Genomic DNA, 19,636 nt, shown 5'->3' on the forward strand with positions numbered 1-19,636 from the left:
GGGATCCAAAGTCAGCAGCTGCTACAGTCTTTTTCTTAGCATTGATGCTTTCCAGCTCCTTCCACTCTCCCGATAACGTTTCCTAGTCTGTCATTCAGACAGTCGTCATTTTTGAGGGATGCGTTTTCAACCTTTCTACGCTCACGCTGTTCTCCCACGTAACCCTGTGAGTTTCATTCTTCCTCATACGCTATGTTTTTGCTCAGAGGTATACAAACCATCTGTGCCTCTAATACAATGTTCTTAAATAGCCTCCAGGCAGATCTCTATGGTTTTTAAGTACTTCTCTTTGCCCTTCAGCCTGCTGTTAACCGTTTTCCTCATAGTTTTATAATCTGCCCTTTTAAAGTTCGTTGTTACTGTGTTGTCCCTAAGGGAACAATTCTTTCATGATATCAAAACTAAAAGTGTGCAGTGATCACCGTTACCCCACGGAGGCTTGACAACACCATCCTCTAATAACTTCTGCCTATTACAAGGTAGCTCCCTCTTGCCCATGGCCTTAACTAATCAGGCATTGCACTGAGGACTGCCACGGGAGTCGAGGAAAAGGAATCCTTTGCCATATGGATTGGACTGGCACCAAAGCCACTTTACATCTCCTGACAGAGGAAAAACTGATTTTGCCAGCTGTTTCATTACCTCCAACAAAAAAAAAAAACAAAACCAACAACAACAAAAAAGATTGCAGGGTAAACACTGTAGAATTCAATCTTGTATAACTTTCCTGACTGGTCCCATCCATTTTCCCCAGGAGGAAGTTACTTCCCAGGGGCTGGCTCTGAGATTTTATGGGTTCCCCAAATCTTGAGGAAGTCTACAGGACGTTGCAGTCACTCATGTAAAACCCTGTGGTGTTTCTCCCCTGGTTTTAATGGCTACCCTTGTGACTGCTGCCTCTGGAACACTCTCAAGGAAGCAGGGCGGAAGGGGAGGTCTATGCAACATGAAAAATCTCTTTGCGGATTAACACCTCACTCTAGAAATGGGACTAAAGGGATGATACCGAAGAGGCAGCTGATACACCAGCCTTTCCGTTTGCTGAATGCACAAAAGATTGATTTATGGCATCTTGCCATGGGAGAAGGCTATAGGTTATTAACCGACTTCAATGGACAAACACTTGCTGAGACTGCATCTCACACCTCTTGTGCTGTACCAAAAGCAATGACTCATCTTCAGGCATGCCTGACGTCCTTGACAATGCAATTGGCTCTACGCTGGCAAGTGAAGCATTACTTAGTTAATACACTACAGCACAAGGGAAACAATCAGCTGAAACGATGACATTGCTACTTCCTGCTTCATTATAAATCTGCAGCTTCCTAACAGGATTATATACTGAAGCACTGTAAAAAAAAAGACATTAAGTCCTGTGATGAAACTTAAAAAATGTGTAATTAAAACAACTAAATGCAGACTTCTTGTGTTCAGTGTCTGCAAAACACAGCCTTTGATCCTCCAAATGGTATTACCTGGAAAAGTGCCAGACACAAAAACCTTCAGAATAGAATTCTGACTCATCCCTTCCTGTTTAGGCCAATGAAATGACCATTGGCAGTCCAACAAATTTGTTTTGAGAAAAATTAACCTTATCAGACAGGCTAGAAATATAACCAAGGATAGGAACTCCTGGACCACTTGCCCACGCGTGCATTTTACTGCTCATTCTGTCCCACGTCTTTGCAATCTCTGTCTTAATAATGCAGCATTCTTGATGATTGACCTTGCTTCCTGTAATTTAGAGAAAGATCCCATTTCTTCAAAAGAAAGGTGACAGAGCATCACACCTTTCCTTATGACATCATCTATTGCTGCAATGCTACCACAGTTCACCACGTTTGTTCCAGCTTACTGCTCAGCTAAGAAGAGTGAGAACTGCCACTACCACCAATGACTGTTTTTGAGTCTTAATGAACTGGAAAATTTCAAAGATTTTTATTAATAAAAACTGTACAAGATTCCCATATTAGGTAACAGGCCACAGCTACTTTCACCTTGCTCCTCCACAGCACTTCTCTCGCGCTTAGCTGAGCAACTCCACAAGAAAAAAAATACATATACATTCCCCACTAAGGAGGGGAAAAGGACTGGGGATGGGGGTAGGGAAGAAAGATAGGAAAAGCCAGGAAAATTGTCCATTCCAGTCCTAGCCGCATGTTCCATGTGCTCACTTTGGCTTCCCCTTTATTAGAAAGTTCTTGCGAGTATTATTTTTCCATGACCCGTTGCTTAAGGCAGGTGATTGCTTAAGACAGTTTCACATCTCTTTCCTAAATGAACAAGTAATCGTTCTCTTTAGTCACAGGTTTTATGGAGAGTTGATGGCGTGTGTAATTTTCCTGGTGTGTCACATTAAGAACACTGAATTTTTGACATGACTACTTGACTAAAATGCTTTTGCGCATCACTCACACCTCTTAATAAATATATCCAATTAGCTATTGTTAGGTGAACTGGGAGTGAAATACAATGAATACAAAGGTCTCCTCCTGGTCAGAGCACTACAAATCACAGTCAGAATAAAGGAAAGAAACTGGGTTTCTGTATCCACCTTTCTTTCCCCTGCTGTGTTGCCTGAAGAACAACATGCCTTTCATTGTATTATTTCCAAGTAAACCCAATTAATTTATTTGCATTCCAGACATCTGTCATGAAGTTGTAGGGCAAGGAACATGATTAAGCAAAAATACTGCACCCAGTATTTTGAGGTAACCCTCTTTTTACCGGACTTCAGTCTCACAAGTCTTTCACTAGAAATAGTAATTTTTCTTTAAATGCAATTACTAACCAGATTCAAACAAGACCTCAATCTTATTTTGAACATGCCAAATCAGCTGCATATTTGGGAGGCCCTCTCTAATTTTAAGGTAAATCCAAATTCCCTCTGATCCTTGGCAAGCATTTATGTCTTGATAGCCACGTCTCCTAAACTGCCTCACATCTAAAGTGAAGAGCTTTCAGGCTTTGCAAGAAAAATGTAAGCAAGTACATTTCTGTGCTGACGAACAGAACCAGAAAAGTTTAAGTAAGCAGTCAATGGGTAATTCATTCTTTCAGATGAGTCTCAGCAAGTCAAGAGTATTTACTCAGCTGTTGAAATATGCCCAAATATTTCTTCAGTATACTGTAATGCTACAATATTTCTCATGGGTGTGTATATATAGCTTTTTAATGGATTCAAACAAGTTTTAAGTATACAAAATAAATGGAAAGATTAATCCCTGGGAACCTTTGATTCTGTATTTCTTCTTCCTGTGTTTGATTTTCTTTTTTTATATATGCACAATACAGACAAATCATGTATTTACAAATGTAACGTGTCCTCATGGGAATAATCAGGTCATCACACTGCACCTCTCTGGCACTTCTAATATCAGACCAGTGCTACAAAAAGACTTTAATATCCATTTACAGGTCTGGTTTTAATTTTCTGAAAGGACAACACATCTATTCGTTTTCAAAATCAGGGTAACACGCACTCACACAATTAGTGTGAAATAGTATGCAGACTTGCATCTGATCTTATGCTGCAGGGAGTTGGTATGTACGGAAGCAGGTAGCAGTCATAAGAGGCTTCATTATCAGGTGACAAAAAAATCCCATTTTATGCACTGAAATTTTCATTAAGGTATCTTTGGACCACTTATCAAAAACATAATTTATTGTTTAATACCAGATTAACAAACCGAAACAAGCTGTTTCACACAGCAACTTCAAATTTGCTCCTCAATGAAGCTTTACAGCCCAAATAATTTTGAATGTCCTGTCACGCAGCAGAAGAACTGGTTTCATTGCCTTGTACCCTGTAATTCTGCAGCCGTCACAGGTCTTGCTTAAATACGGTTACAGAACACACCATACTTCCAAATAATTTCAAACTCACTAGTCCCATTTCCACCACCTTGTTCTCCCTAATTCCATCAGCTCTCAGTGTTATTTTGAATTTCAAGACATCCTGTTACATAAATGGTACAGAAATGGTCACTTTCAGTGTAGTGTACAAGGGCAACTGAAACATTTGAAAACTGTAGCACAGCTATAACATTTCTTGACTTACATTTCCTGTTTACCATTTCCTACTCCAAGACAACCAAAACAATGCTTTTCCACACCTTAAAGATTAAATACATTTTTTAAAATAAGCTGTTTGAGATCACAAATAATTATGAAAACATATGTAGTTAACTGGAACAAATATACTTCAAAAAAACCCCACCACCAAACCATCGGTGTGATGGCCAAAGTGCACAATCTCCAAGGGTTTAGGCATCTTTCTTTTGCATTAGTTGATACCATCAACGACAATAAAAAAATTTATATCTTGCTAGCACAATCAATGCAAATTAATTTGATGCTTCTTAGACTGCATTGACCAAAGGATTAAGACTACATGACTTTAGCAACTGCCGGCTCACTTACTGCAAGGGATCTGCAAAGAGCCCGTCTGCCAAACCACACATGCAAAAGTTTGTGCAAACTTCTGTTAAGCTATGAGACAGAAAACTTCAGTCTCTGTTCCACAGCAATGAAGTCTCTCTTTTGAATGTCAAGTCAACAATAAAAGGTAAAAAACCACACAACTGTCAAGTAAGGCCAGTAACTGCAGAGGAAATCCATTTTTAGTAATGGAGGACATTTTAAAATGTATTCATTGAAAATTTACATAAACTGGATATGTACAGGTATATTTTGCTACTCATTTGTGACCTCAAATAGCTTTTACATACATGGTTAAATTCTCTTTTAAAATAAAGACGTGACATACTGTTCATACAGTTCCACCTGAAGTGCAAAGACTTAGCTCTTGCTAGTTTTATACTATGTTTCTCTAGTTGGACTATAACAAAGTAAGAGAAGACTCAGACACCATGCTTCAATTTCTAGGAAAACACTCAATCTTACGCAGATCCTTAGAAAAGTAAGTAAAATATAAAAAAAATACAACTCCTAATCATCATTTTCCTCATCATCAAATGAGAGAAGGCTGCTATTTTTTATTTGCTTAGCTGTACTCTGAGGAGTAGTTGCTTCTCTCTTAGTTTTCTTTGCCTCTTTCATCTTCTTACTTGAACTTACATTGAAGTCCAAACACTTCTCTGATGAACGTTTGGCTGGTTTCCTGAACATAATTTTTCCATCAGCAGGTTCTGGTTCACCATCTATAACAAAGACAGTAAAATCAGAACTCATCTGCACACATTCTCACACACATACAGATCTTCACTATTATCTTCTCGTTTTCCCCCAGAACCAAGATCAGCAAGACCTCTGCTAGAATACAACAATCGTGAAAATGCATCTTTTGGCTGCCAAGTCTGTATCAATGAATGTCCTCCACGCACACACATCTGCTCCATGGCAATCAGCCCTTGAAGACAGTTCTCCTGCAATTCCTCTTAGAAATAGGTTCTCACTAATCAGAGCTTTAACTTAGAAGAGACGGAGCAGTAGAGCTTTTATCACACAATCCAGCCGCATCCAATTATCAAAATGGAGAGGACAACTTTATAGGAACCTCTAATTTCCACTTCACTATTTGTAAAATCCATGACAACAAATGCACTTATTTCAGAATTATGCTATCTCTTTAAAGAACAAAATGGCACGCATAAAAGACAAAGGTTTTCTGGTTTTATTTTTTTTCCTAATAGACCCTGTCCTGCTGAGACAGCTAAAAAGATTACATGGTCATAAACGTGCCTTTTATTATCATATAGGATGAAAGTTTTAGGGTTTCTTTGTATCTGCAAAATCAACAAACTATTCCAACTGGTTAACTCTGCCCCTCTGCATGTACTAGAGCAAATAACAATTTTAAAAACAAGAGAAGTCCCTTCCAGAATTATCAGGCCGAGGAGGGAAGCTAATGCACAAGTAACAGCATCAAGGCAATATTTCTAGGGAAAAAACCTGTCATTGTAAAGTCATGAATCAGACACAAAGGCTCATGCTGCAGTAGTCTGCAATTTTTATAATGTATATGTGACAGGATGCTACAGAACCTGTGGTTCTGTACAAGATATTTTTCCTAAAGTACTTTCATTAAATTCATTATTCAACAGAAATTTCTTAACAATATGCATGTGTTTGACAAGATTATGTGCTATTTAATCATAAGCAATAAATATCTTTTGTCTTTAGCACGAATTCTTTCTGCAACTCATAAGCATTATGGCAGAAGACTGGCTGAAAGAGTCTTCAGTGCATACTCCAAACAACACAACTATTAAATCTGGTGTCTTAAGCGTTGTGTGGTACAAATTAAGACCATCAGCCTCATCAGGAAACTTCACTTATAATTCCTTAAGTTTCACAGACCCTTTTTAAGAAGAAACCTAGCTTGAAAAACTAAGCACCAATTCTGTCAATGACTTCTATAGAACGCACGCTTCTGCAGTAGTTTATGAGCGAATACTACTATGCAGAAAATAACTAACCAGGTTTTGGGAAAATATTTCAGTATTGGTGCATTAGAGAAGCATTACAGTTACAAGGAATTACCAGCAATAATAAACTGTAGATATGAGAAGCATATTTGCCAATGGATCCATTGTGAATTCTGCACGGAAAGCTTAGGTGTTTAGATGCTATACATGCGATACAGAAGTTTAGGAAGTGCCCATGCTAAATTCTGGCAGAGAAAAATAACTATTTCTGAAAACATATCACACCCAACCAATCAAAATGCGCTGTGTACCATTTTTCTCAGAAGTTGGATTAAAAATTCAAAATATTCTTCCACATAACTGCCTCTGGTTTTGGGCTCTAAAGTTAAATATAAAATAATTCCCCTTACTATTGTTGGTTAATTACAATGTTCATTTGGAAACCCAGATCTTCTAACTTAAAGATCTAAGGCACATGATATAAGCCAAATTCTGAAAAAAAAATGCATCTATAAGAAAAATTTCACTTATAAGCAGACCCAACTGTCTATATACTTGAGCCAGCCAGCACACAGACTGTACACAGTACCAGTACAGCTGTGGAAAGAGGACTTCGAAGTAACCAGTTACCATATAAGCATGAGGAGCATCAAAAAATCTCATTGGACACTGTTTTAAAGAGCAGTTACTACATTTTCTTCGAATGGCAAATTGAAAAACCAAACTCCACAAAATAAATCAGATAAACAACTATGTACTCATACTCCATGTAAAAACAGAAGTCAAAAATTTCAACTTTATGCCCAAGTCTTCTGCTACCCACACTGTGAACTGCACAAAATCATTTCATCTTGTCTACCAGATGGAGAAATTGATATGTATCTTTGCAATATGAATTTAAACTCTTCATAAGCAAAGTGCATAAACAGAGCAAAGCTCAAAAACTCCACCAAAATGGCAACTAGCTTAGCTCTGACCTCCAGGGCCTCTATACTATTTGCGGATCATTCTGCATCAAAGGAAAAGATTTTAGCTCTTGGCCTGGTCAAACACTGTCAAAATTTCATTATATGCTCAAGGACAGTCCTTTTGGCAGGAATCCCAGGCCAACTTCAGAGCGCTACGATGTGTTGTCAATGCTTGACAAAGAATGAAGCACATGAAGAAATGCAGCAGGTCTAGCCTTACCTAAGCAACTTGTGGAAAGAGGGAGGACAAACTATGCTTTTTTGAAACAATTTTATGTAGCAGCTCAAGAAATTTATGTTGATTCGTTAAGATTGTCTTTTCCAGCTGGTAAAAGCATCACGTTTCTAATTTTACCAGACTTTTATGTGTCAGCTGTCTTTTTTTGTTTTTATCAATGACCTCCAAAAACTGGCTTGTATTAAGCAATGCAAAGAAGAGATTGAAGAAACAATCTCAGTGTTGGTAGTTTTTAAAACAGAGCCCTGATAAAAGACTATCAGTATTACAAATTATGGAAAGCAGGATTTCTGATAAACACACTGAAACACACAAAGTAAAATACAACCAATATAAAAGCATTACAGGAGAAATACTAAAATCCACTTCTGATAAGAGAGTCAAAAAAATAGCAGTTGAAATTCTGACTGTTCTTATTCATTGCTGCTTTTACCTGGATGACAAACCTTTACACTGGTCGACTAAGAGGGGCACAATCAGACCTTGAGCTGAAAACTCACCTTACAAGTGACATCAATTTAAGAAGCCACACGTTCAGAAAATTTTTTCTTCTCTTTTAATTGCAAGTTATATATTACAAGAAAAGTAGAACTGAAGGTCTGGAAAAGAAACACTGATCTTCAGTTTACTGTATCTTTTATTTAGTAGTCATTTGTGTAGTTAGCAGCACCATTTTTCAGCAGTTTCCGTCCGCATGCGTCAATGCAGCAACAACGAGAAGCACAAACACCACTAAATTGGCAGGAACAGCAGCAGGAGCAGCGCAAACAGTATTTCAGGATATAGGTCTATTCAATGATAAAGGTTGGAAAAAAATTATGATAACCTGGAAAATTTCTTAAAGATTTCCAAGGTTAGTAGTTCAGGTCAGACGTTTCAGATGCTCCTCCTAGTGCTTTCTGACCACCCATCTCTATGCATGCCTCTGGAAGCATTTACTACAGGGATTCCACACACTGGTATCATGAAGATAAGAAGGCCAGTCTTCCTTGGATATTCAGTCTCATATGGGGATACTTGGGAAATTTCTTGATACTTAGATACTGTAAAATTAGCTTTGGTTTAATTTCTGCTGTTCACATGATGAACAACAGCATGAACTCTGTGATACATAACAGCTGCTTAGTTAAGGAAAGAGCTCTGTTACCCAAGACAGCATTGACTCTATTCTCTCCTCTCTCCTGACCTCCCCCAACCCCAGCATATAGAATGAGACAAGAAAACTTAGAATTCTGACTTTGAACGAGTAAGGACACCTTCTGCCAAATTTGGTCACCTGCATGTATCAGAGTGTCCCAGAGGCCAGATGAACTAGAAAAGCAGTAGAAAAATCAATTCCATAGATGATAATGAATGCTGGGATAAAGTATTTGCCATCTTTTCTTTTGTGCAAATTTAATTTCTCATAAGACCATTTTTCTTTGTCTCTGAACCGAGAGTAACGGTTTATAAAATGCTGCATAACAATATTAAACAAAATGACTGTTGATAAACAAATGACTTATTTTTATAAAATGCCTCTAAGTCAGTCCTCCAAATGGAGGGGCGTTTTCTCATATAGGAAAGGTTCAGTCCTAAATTAAATAAGTTCCCTGTGACTACACTTATAAAAGACAATGTACAAGCTTCACTAAATTTTGTTCCGCCTTAGAAGGCAACTAAGTGATTACTTAGGATCTTCCAAAGTGCCTCCGCATTGATGTCAACATGGTGGAAAGGAAGATTATGAGTTGGGAAATTTACTTCCCTGCTACCTTTTCAGCTTCAGGTAATTTCACTAATGATCTGATTTGGGGCTATACAATGGTCTAATACCTGTTAAATTAATTTCACTGTCAACTCCGGGATAAAAATCAAAGCAACAAGAAATGTAATCAAATGATGCAGCATCAAACTTTCTTTATGCTTCCCATTTTCAGAACTGACAATTATCCAAAAAAAAAAAAGAAAATAAGTTAACAGGTTATTCAAAACTCTCTTTATTAAACTGGAAGCAACCAGGTGTCTAAATACTTGCCTCTGACTAGAAATGAGAATTTTCATCTAGAGGTCAGACTGACGGTGCAAAGATGGACAAAGACTCGAAGAAGCCTTCAGCAAGCCTTCACACCTTCATTGAAAATTTCACATCAAGTCCTCTCCATAGCAGAGGAACATAGTAGCATTTACCCTGTTTATTCCCATAAGCAAAAAAAAAAAAAGAGAAAGGAGGCCAAGACCTCACATTGACAGCAAAGGCAGATGAACAAATAGTAACACAATAATGTAGAAGAGAGGGCAGCAGTCCCCAGAGTATAGTGATTCACCACTCCTGCTACTGTGGAACTTTCTCCTACAAATGCAAGTTATTACTCGAGGGCCAAAGGGGTAATAAGCAGAGGTGCTAAAGTCCTACAGGGACTCAATACTACTATCCTCACTATATACAATTGTGTCTTAGGAATGTCTTTTTCCACCAAAGAAGTTCAGTTACTCTATTCAAATACACTTCCATTTCATACTGTGTATTCAGCTTGGTAGCTCTTCTGGACTTTTTTCACAGCATGGACTCCACCTCAATAGATTCTCACGGACAGCTACTTCTTTATGCCCAGCCTTACAAAATCATTTTTCCTCCTACTGTGATCATTCAAAATTCAAGTTGCTTATGTGAAAAGGAAACCAATGCTCAGAAAGAATCATGCCATTTCTTTCCAACAGGTTGAAATTTCTCCCAATACCAGGAAAGTGATCCTACTTTTGAAAAGAAATCACATGACAACTTTACAAACTGCAACACCAAGCATGTGCTTACACTTCAGTAACAAGAGACCAGGAAGTAAGCGGGAAGCTGAACACATTTTCTCAGAGGAGTTCAAATTATGTAAACACAGCTGTCAGTCCACTACCTGGTTACACCTAACGCATATATATCTACCTGCAGAAACAAATCAGATGTAGTTTTATTCAGTTTCAAGCTAACCTACATTATAAAAATGAAGAATTTTTATCAACCTGCTTCTCAAAAATGTAAGATTCTCGATGCATTTTCTCCCACTACTGTTACTTGACTTCTACATTTCTACAATTTAAATTTTAACACATACTTCTACATAGGGACAGCACAAACCTGAATTTTCCAATCCAAACAGCAGAAAAAGACAGAAGCTAAGGATGTCATATTGATAGTCATGTGCTAGCCTCTTAATCTGCTCTAAACTCAATTTACAGCCTTTGTAAATAGCCACAATGGCTAACAAAGTTCCACAGCTTCTATGAATCACCTATTTTATAGTTGTGAGGTTCCAGTTCTATGTTCTTAATTATTAAGACATTTCCACTACAGATAGTACTATCTACCTTTAATCTGTCAAGTTTTCTGTCAGCAAAAAGTAAAAATAAAGCTACATTGTGATGACAGAAGGTTTTGGACTCTCAAAGCATTTACATCAACCATATCTGAATGACGAATACTGACAGAAGTTCTTAACATAACTGTATTCAACTGTTTCACCTCTTTATTGTCTAACTGCAGCAACCTCTCCCACACCACTTCCATCTTTCCATTCTTGAAAAGCCTGTTAAATAACTTAAAGCTTTCTAATTCTTTGTAGCAACCCCCCCATTTTTTCTATACCTTGCTGTTTGTTGGCACTATTGTATCATCTGTTATTTTCAACTATTCCATTTAGTTTTGCTTAATATATTTGCAAGTCACAGCATATACTGGGCATGATTTTAAGCAAGTAATAACATGGACCAGTCAGTTAAGTGAACACGTTACTGAGCTTACACACCTGCCATTCTTTCTACTGAAGCACTAACCTGAGTTTCCTCCTTCTGCCCATACCCTCTCTTTCATGAACTCATACAATTACCTTTAAGACATCCACTCCACTGTCAAATTTGGCTCAACTAATTAATGAGTTCAAAAATTACCACAGGTGATGTCAAAAGACTGTGTACTAGGACAATGGCACACCATAACAAAACAAAAAAAGGAAAAAAAAAGATTTAAGGTGGTATTTAGAGGTAGGATGATGCACAATCAAGAAGCACACAACTGCAACACTATAAAAAGCCAGACAGCATGGATATGTACTCAATGACTTCAGATTATGAATCACAAGTCCAAATTATTTAGCTGAAAAATTCAAAACAACTAATCAAAGGTAGTATTAAACAGTAGAAAACTGAGCAAATATCAAGCTCCCTTTTATGAGTTCTCTCTCTTTGGCTATACAAACCAAGAAATTAGTTTGAAATTCACCTGATTCATTTGACTTTAAAGCCTCTTTGATTTGCTGTTTAATTTTCATTGCTTCTTCGGCAGTCAAGTCCCCTTTTTTCAGTGTTACCACTTGAGGCTGCTCATCTTCCTTGTCACTGCCATTCTCACTATCACCATCTGCAAGTGGAAGCTGCTCTCTCTAGACAGGAGAGAAATAAAAGCAATTCTGATCACCACATTAAATCACAATAGCTAAGGGTGGGCTAGTACACTTTGGTTTCACTTTTGCAGGAAGGTTAGTGAGGAGACGTGGCACAGCTGTCAGTGCCAGGCCCTCCCAGCACACTTTGTCCAAATGGCTCTCCAGTTCTATCACCCAGACATAGCGTCGCCTAGAAAAAATCAGTATGGGCTCTTTCAATTAAAGACCAAACCAGCAGGAACTTGGAAGGTAAGAAACTCACTCCTTTTTCTTCGTTATCTTTATTATACAAGCACTGCCTGCAACGCAACACAAAGAAAATCTTAAATGCGTGGGCCCAAATTTGAATCTTCTGTGCTGTACTCAAAACAGTGCAAAGGGAAAGGGAGTCCATGGTGGCTTTATTAAAGCTGCCTGACCAAATCTTTGTAAGCATTATTGACACAAGGAAGACTATGTCTCTATTTCTACTCTTTCAAACTTGTGCTCTGAGGCAGAATAACTTGGAATAAAATTTTATATAAATAAACTTGCCGGCACAGAAACGTCAGTGTAACAACATAAAGTTTGGCAGTATTATAGGAACTGAAAACTTCATCTATAAGGAAAAGTATAGATAGTATTACCATAATCTACTGAAGTTACCAAGAGATAGACAAAATGCAATCTTTCTCAGGAAGTGAAAGTTCATGCTAAATTTACTAAAGGCATACTTTTATCTCAAATTCCAGCACATCTCAAGTAACGATGGGCCTCTTTCTTAAGGCAGCCTGTAAAACCTCACAGCTGGCAGGAAACATGCGTAATAGCACACTGGAAACAGAGAAAAAAAGCATGTCCTCAGAAAAGGCCACCTTTTAAAAAGCTGGCTCAAACCCCAAGGCCCCTGCCCTGCCTTCCTGGCCATCACACCACAGTTTGTGTCTACTGACCTACGTTAAGATGGCATTAACCCCTTTCCAATATATTTTTTTACTATATATTTAAAACATTTTTTGTTTTTTTTTCCTGCCTGGGCTTTGTAAGGCCAGTTAAACGTGGGACATCATTGCTGTTGCCCCCCACAGACCACTTGGGCACCGACAGGTCGGCAGTGGCTGCTCTGCAAAGGGCACCATGATCACGACGGCAGCCAGTATTAAAAACAGCAACAGGGAGGGGCACCGGATTATTTTTGTTGTTGTTTTGAACCTCCAACACAGAAGCAAAACCAGGTGACAAAGACAATTTCAGTTAATTTTAAGCGGGTAACCACTGTTACCCCTTGCCCTGCAGGGGCAAAGCCTGAAGTGCTGCTTCCCCGCCGCCTGCGACGGGGCCTCTCCCCCACATTCGCTACAGGCCCCAAGGGGGGGCATCATGGCAGAGGAAGCTCCGTGCAGAGGGCGCTGCCCCTTCCCACCCCCGGCGAGGGGCCGGCCGCGGCGGTGAGAAGGGAAGCAGGGTCCCGCCACAAGCCCCCGGGAAAGGAGGGCCGCGCTGCCCGAGCGCGGGGCCAGGCCAGTTACCTTGGTTTCCACCGTGGGCCCCTCCCGATACCCGACCTGCCGCTTGAAGCGGCTGAGGAAGGCGGGCTCGGCCGGCCGCACGTAGGAGACCTGGTTCCTTTTGCTCATGGCCGCTGCCCGCAACCGAGCCGCGCTGCCGCCTCCGCCTCCCCCGCCCCTCACGGCCAACCTCCCACCGCGCACTTCCGGGCCTAGCGGGCACGAGAGGACGGCGGCTCTAATGGGACACAGTTAACCCGCCTCCTCCCTTCCCTAACGCTCCCTCTTACGTAAGGGGGGGGGGGGGGGGGGGGGGGCGCGAAGACACTTTCAGCCAATAGCAGGAGAGAAGCCGGAGCGGGGAAAGAGGGCGTAGAGCGTGATGTTGGCTTTGAGGAGGGGGCGGGGCCACGCCGCTTGCCGCTCTTAGCGCCAAATTCAAACGTTCCGCCATTTTGGGGAGGTGGGCGGAGAGGTGTTGGGGTTGATAGGACTGGTGGGGATCATGGCTCCCGGTATACGAGGTGAGGGGGACAAGGGTGGTTGTGGGCCTGAAGGAACCGAGGGATATTTCCCCCCTGGCCGGGGAGCAGGCGCGGACCGGGGTGGCTCGGTGAGGGAGGCTGCGCCGCCGGCAGTGCCCCTGGCCGGGTGAGGGACGGCTTTGCCCGCTGGGGCTGGCCGCCTCCGGGGGGACTATCACCCAGGTGTGAGAGCAAATGGGGTCAGGTAAAGGTGTGGCCGCGTTGGTGGGGCTCGGTGCGCCACGGAGGGGCTGATTCCCTGGGGCTGCGGTCCTGGAGTGCCCGCCAGGCAGCCGCGCCGTCCCGGGAGTGTCGGGGAAGGGCGGTGGGGGTGGAGCAGCGGCACGGAGAGGGGTGACCCCCGCGCTTCCAGAAGCACTTCTGGCTCCGATATCCCCTGGGCTTCTCTGGGTTGATACCAGGGTGCAGGCAGCCCTCCCAAACGGGGAGGCGTTACAGACCCTGTTGCTCTCAGCCGACCCGCGTTTATCAGTTCGTCATCTGTAAATTTTATCGAGTTTTAATCAGCTGTGATGTTTCTAACTGTAGTCTCTTATAAACGTTCAAGTGACAGCAGCCTTTCAAAATAAGAGCTAAGAATATTTAGAATATTTAGCTTTAAGTAAACTATGTCACCATATCTACCTATGGGGTAATATCTGGCATCTTCTTGAGATGTGAGGCAGTGCACAATGATGCTTATATGTACAGGACAGCTTTATGCATTCCAGAGTGCTGAATACTGCTTCATAAAAGCAAAAGTAATATAGCTACTCAGTTGTGCAGGTTTAGGAAATTGAGGTTTTTTGTGGTCATGTCAGTAAAACTATTTTATGCTGTATTGTTTCATCTGCAGTGAGTTAGCAATTTTGAAAATATAATGGGAATATATAATGCTATTAACATTTATGTTCCTAATTCTCAAAAATACTTGCAAAATCTTATATTCATTAATTTAAAGAGACAACTCATTGCATATACATTTACAAGTGTGTGCATGCTCACATTGCAGGACTAGAGCTTTTTCTACCTTTGCAATAAACTGAAAACTTTCTGCCAAAGGAAGACAGTTACTAAATATTTTTGTGCAGTTCTGATTCATGTATGAAATAGATATGTATAAGGCTCTCTATTTATCTCCCTCAGTACTGCTTGCAGTATTTTCTATTTAAATGGGGTTTTTTGAGCAATAACTTTATCTTGTTTAATTTCTGTGTATGTGTTGCACTTTTATAGGAGATTTACGTGACTCTGCATTACCTTCGTTGAACTCACCTAGGTAAAGTAGTATTGGCCAGTTCCATATATGAATAATCACATTGCATAAAAAGTGCAAACAAAACCTAGTATAACTTTGTAAAATAATTTGAAGTTTTTTCTTTCAATGTTTTACTGCACAAGATTGTTGCCTTTTTCTCCTAACTTCTTTATAGGTTTTAAAAAAAAGTTTTCTTAATAAAAGTGTTGTTCTGAGGGATCAGATTCCTATTGGAATTCTGCCATGCAGTAAATTCTCATTTGTCCACTAACTCTGCAGCTGGACTCTAGAATATCTCTGAATAGATATTCCATGAGGAACTTCAATTCTTAGGAATTCCTAAGCTAAACCAAAAAGCCCTACTTCAAATATAAGCAGTTTCTGCCGCAACTCAGAACAATACTGTCTAATGAGAAAATATTCGGCAAGTTAATGTGTCTTAAATCTAGTATAACATCTTCCCTTTCTCAGCTGCTTCCTGTTTTGTTCTTTTTTTTTTTAGCCCTTTCTTCTGCTGCTCCTCAACCCCACATTTCTGTCATGAAGTCCTTCCCTTTTAAACTATTCTGTTCCTTTCTCTTGTTTACCGAAAGTGAAAATCACTAACGGTTATAACACCCTCATGCTATAACAGCTTTTGGGAAAGGATGAAGTAAAGTAAATCCAAGTTTGCTGCCACTTCATGTAAGAACTTAATTCTTTAATATTGTGGTTTAACCCATCTGGCAGCTAAAACAACCCCACAGCCATTTGCTCACTTCCCCACCTCCCAGTGGGATGGGGGAGAGAATGAGGAGAAAGGGCGGGGGGGGGGAAGTAAAACTTGTGGGTTAAAATAAAGACAGTTTAATAGGGCAGAAAACAAAGATGATAATCAAAATAATAATATACAAAGCAAGTGATGAACAGCACAATTTCTTACCACCCAAAGCTGATGCTCGGTATGGTCCAGCTGCCCCACCTCCCAGCCCACCCCCCCAGTTACCTAAGGAGCATGCTGCCATGTGGTATGGAATATTTCTTTGACCAGTTTGGGTCAGCTGTCCTGGCTGTGTCCCTTCCCAGCTTCTTGAGCTCGCCCTGCCTTCTCATTTGCAGGGCAGTATGAGAAGCTGAAGAGTCCCTGACTGCTTGGCAACAACTAAAATATCAGTGTGTTATCAATATTCTCATCCTACATCCAAAAGACAGTACTATACTACGTTTAGGAAGAAAATTAACTCTATCCCTCCTGAAACCAGGACAAATATTATATTGGTATTTGTGCCAGAACTCCTAAAGGCTTTAATAATCATGCACAGTTACTTATTCAAGGTAAATTTACTGGTGCATCCACTGATAAATGTGATGAAATAGGTTAGGGGCCTTGTAGAGGCAGGCTTTGCTATACTTTATCGGACTCATGGATCAAGAATTGATTGTTCTTTCCCTTCATGCAAGCAGCAAAGAAAATGCTGGTAACTTTCTTCCTGGAATGTAGCATCATCTGCTTCATTTGTAAAGTCTTTTATAACTTCCAGTAGTAAGAAGGATGCTTGAAACACATAGTCTTAGAAACTACCAAAACTGTTATTATAACACTGGTTTTATATATCTCAAGTTCACTGTGAAATATCTTTTTTTAGAGCTGAAGTTACACGCAATAGCAATAAACACCATTAACTTCATGTTCTTTGTTTTTTAAATCTGCCACATTGATACCTTTAATAAATCTGTGACTTGAAATGATGTGTACAGCTAGAAGTAGGATATTTTCAGGAGAGACCTTTGTATGACTTCACAGGCTTAATCTGATTTTTGTGATTTAATTCTATCAAACAGCTGATATATCTATCTGGAAGTAATCTAATGCATAAGTATTCATTTAGTGTTGAAGGTGATGCTATCAAAGTTTATGTAAGGGTACGTCCCCCTTCAGAGGGAACTGCGTTAACCGATGGAGATCAAGGCTTGTGTTTATCTGTTCTTTCATCAAATACCATCCGTCTGCATTCGAAGCCTGAGCCAAAGATCTTCACTTTCGATTATGTTGCAAATATGGAAACAACACAGGTAATAACTTCCAGAATCTCATAACGGTATTGCAGTTTTTCCCCAAATTTTGCCAAGTGCTACACTAAACCTTTCTAAAGATGTAATGCCTTAGGTCTTATTTTTTGCAGTGGTCAGATTGGTAATATGTAGTTATAGTGCAGAAATGTTGCATTAAATTCTGCTCTCTAATAATTTAAATGTATTTTTTAAACCATTAATTTCTTTAATTAAAGTTTGTGTTAAAATTGAAGCTTCTGTTTGTAAATGTTATGGTAACGCCATAGACAGAAAATAAACACCCTGTTGAGACAAACATATGAAAATAGCTGGAAGTCAGTAGCTAATATTAAAGATGTGATTTGTGTATTAGGAACTTACAAGTTTATATTCTATTTGTTATATTTCCTTCTTATATGTTGACCTTTTAAACAGATGCATTATTCATCTAGGAAAGGTAATACTGGAAGGAAAATCCTTCGATTTAATTTGTATAATATTGTGTTTGAAATTCTGATCATAATTTTAATTCCTCTAAGACTTCAATTACATTTAACTTATGTTTAAAAAAAACAAAACCCCAAAAAAATCCCACCTGCTGTAGGCTGTTATTTGTATCTAGGCTCTTCTTGCAGGTCTAAGAGAAATATGTGAGAATAGATGAGGCTAACAGTTGTGCGATTAGTTGAATATGCCACTGTGCAGTGGTAAATGTTGAGTGTCTTAGGCTCAACTTTGACCTACTAATGGTTTAAACCACATAACGTAATCAAAAATACTGGACCACATTTAATATATTATATATTTGAAAGCTGTTACTACGATGCTGCTTTTTATGATTTTTTTCTTTGTTATCAACAAGGAATAATTTTTTTTCAGAGGGAGTGATTTATGTCACAAAGACTTGGGATATATTGTTTTGCTGTGAGAACTCCAGGAGTCATGATTCATGTCTAAACTTAAGGAATATGTCTATTTTATACATTATAAAGTTATGGCATAGAAAACTCTGATAGATACTTAAATGACTGGTGCCAAGTGCCTTCTCTTTCCCTTGTCCCCAGGAGTCAGTGTTCTCAAGCGTGGCCAAAAATATTGTTGAATCTTGTATGAATGGCTACAATGGAACCATCTTTGCATAGTAAGTCATTTAATGGTATTTCATAACAATTGTAACACTTGAGGAGATTGTGTTAATGAGTAGTTGTCGTGGTTTAAGTAGTTGCGGTTTTAAGTGCCAGAGCCTGCTTAATGTAACAGTAAGCTTTGAAAGTAAGTGCTTAGTGCAGCACAACGTAGGGAATGTTCCTGTGATATTGAGTAGTACTACTTATTCCTCTTTTGGAGGCTAATAATGTGGATTGTAAACTCATTTCAATTTTACTGTTGTTTGTCTAAACCCTAGAAATTTTATTGTACTGTTAAAGAGAAAGCTAGTCATTTTCAATATGTCCATAGTAAAATGGAATGAAAATTGCTTTGACTTGATATTTGGCCAGCTCAATTCTTTAGTGAGTTTTAGCTGCCTGGGGGAGAAGTCATGAATGATAATTTTAACTTTCAAAATGTTTTCAAGGTAGAAATATATCCATGACTAGTAGCATGAATATCATATATTAACTCTCAGTATTTTTTCATTTTGAAAAGTGAGTAAGTGCTTTGGTCAAAAATGCTAACTTGAAGGACTGATCTAATAAAACCTTACTGGGGTTTTTAGCCTAGCACAGCATTCGGAAAACTGTGAAGGGAAATCTACTTTGTTCCAATATACAAATGTGGAAAAGTGGAGTGAAATTGCCCTGAATTTTCTTTAGCATGATTAATCCAGAAAAGTGGTTAAGAAAAGATATATTCAGCTTTAAAGTATTTTCCTCATTTTGGGTTTGTGAGCTACTGAGTGACACAAAACCCAAAAGATTGAGCCAAAAATTTGTTTAATGTATATATTTGAAAGCCTTCATTTTAATGCTAAGTTCCACTATTTCCCATTCCAACAGAAATAAGGAATAAAAATGGTGGGTGGCAGGGGAGAGAAAAGGTGATTTATCTAACAGAATTTCATGGTCAAATTTGCTGTTCTATTTTTATACCTTTTTAGCTGACTGGTTTCTCAGCTTGCCTCCGTCTATCTTCAGTTTAGAAGAATTTCCCCCCCCCCCCCCATTTTAAGCTATGAATTTTCCTTAAAAGATGCAGATTAATGAATTCAGAGCCAGAATAAAGCTTTATCTGACTTTTTTTGTTGTTTTGTTAGTGGCCAGACTGGGTCAGGAAAAACCTTTACTATGATGGGTAAGTGCATGAGAGTGCTTAATCTTTCAGTGGTTTC

At 39.3% G+C, this 19,636-nt stretch overlaps 2 protein-coding genes across 2 annotated transcripts in view; one reads left to right on the forward strand and one right to left on the reverse strand.

Moving 5' to 3' along the window:
- Positions 1 to 1,914: 1,914 nt before the first annotated feature.
- On the reverse strand, positions 1,915 to 13,719 carry KIAA1143 (KIAA1143 ortholog). Its single transcript, XM_054817038.1, has 3 exons — positions 13,516 to 13,719; positions 11,845 to 12,004; positions 1,915 to 5,162 (listed from the first exon to the last, which is right to left on the reverse strand). Exons 1-3 carry the CDS (start codon positions 13,621 to 13,623, stop codon positions 4,951 to 4,953), a joined length of 480 nt encoding a protein of 159 aa, XP_054673013.1. The 5' UTR covers positions 13,624 to 13,719; the 3' UTR covers positions 1,915 to 4,950.
- Positions 13,720 to 13,946: 227 nt separating this feature from the next.
- The window catches only part of KIF15 (kinesin family member 15), a 37,503-nt gene continuing 31,813 nt past the window's right edge, over positions 13,947 to 19,636 (forward strand). The window contains exons 1-5 of the mRNA XM_054817023.1: positions 13,947 to 14,018; positions 15,255 to 15,297; positions 17,145 to 17,328; positions 18,372 to 18,448; positions 19,562 to 19,599. Of these exons, the coding sequence (XP_054672998.1) occupies positions 14,000 to 14,018; positions 15,255 to 15,297; positions 17,145 to 17,328; positions 18,372 to 18,448; positions 19,562 to 19,599 (361 nt within the window). The 5' untranslated portion in view covers positions 13,947 to 13,999. The remainder of the gene's footprint in view (positions 14,019 to 15,254; positions 15,298 to 17,144; positions 17,329 to 18,371; positions 18,449 to 19,561; positions 19,600 to 19,636) is intronic.

The sequence above is a fragment of the Grus americana genome, chromosome 2, assembly GCF_028858705.1.
Source record: "Grus americana isolate bGruAme1 chromosome 2, bGruAme1.mat, whole genome shotgun sequence".
NCBI lineage: Eukaryota > Metazoa > Chordata > Aves > Gruiformes > Gruidae > Grus > Grus americana.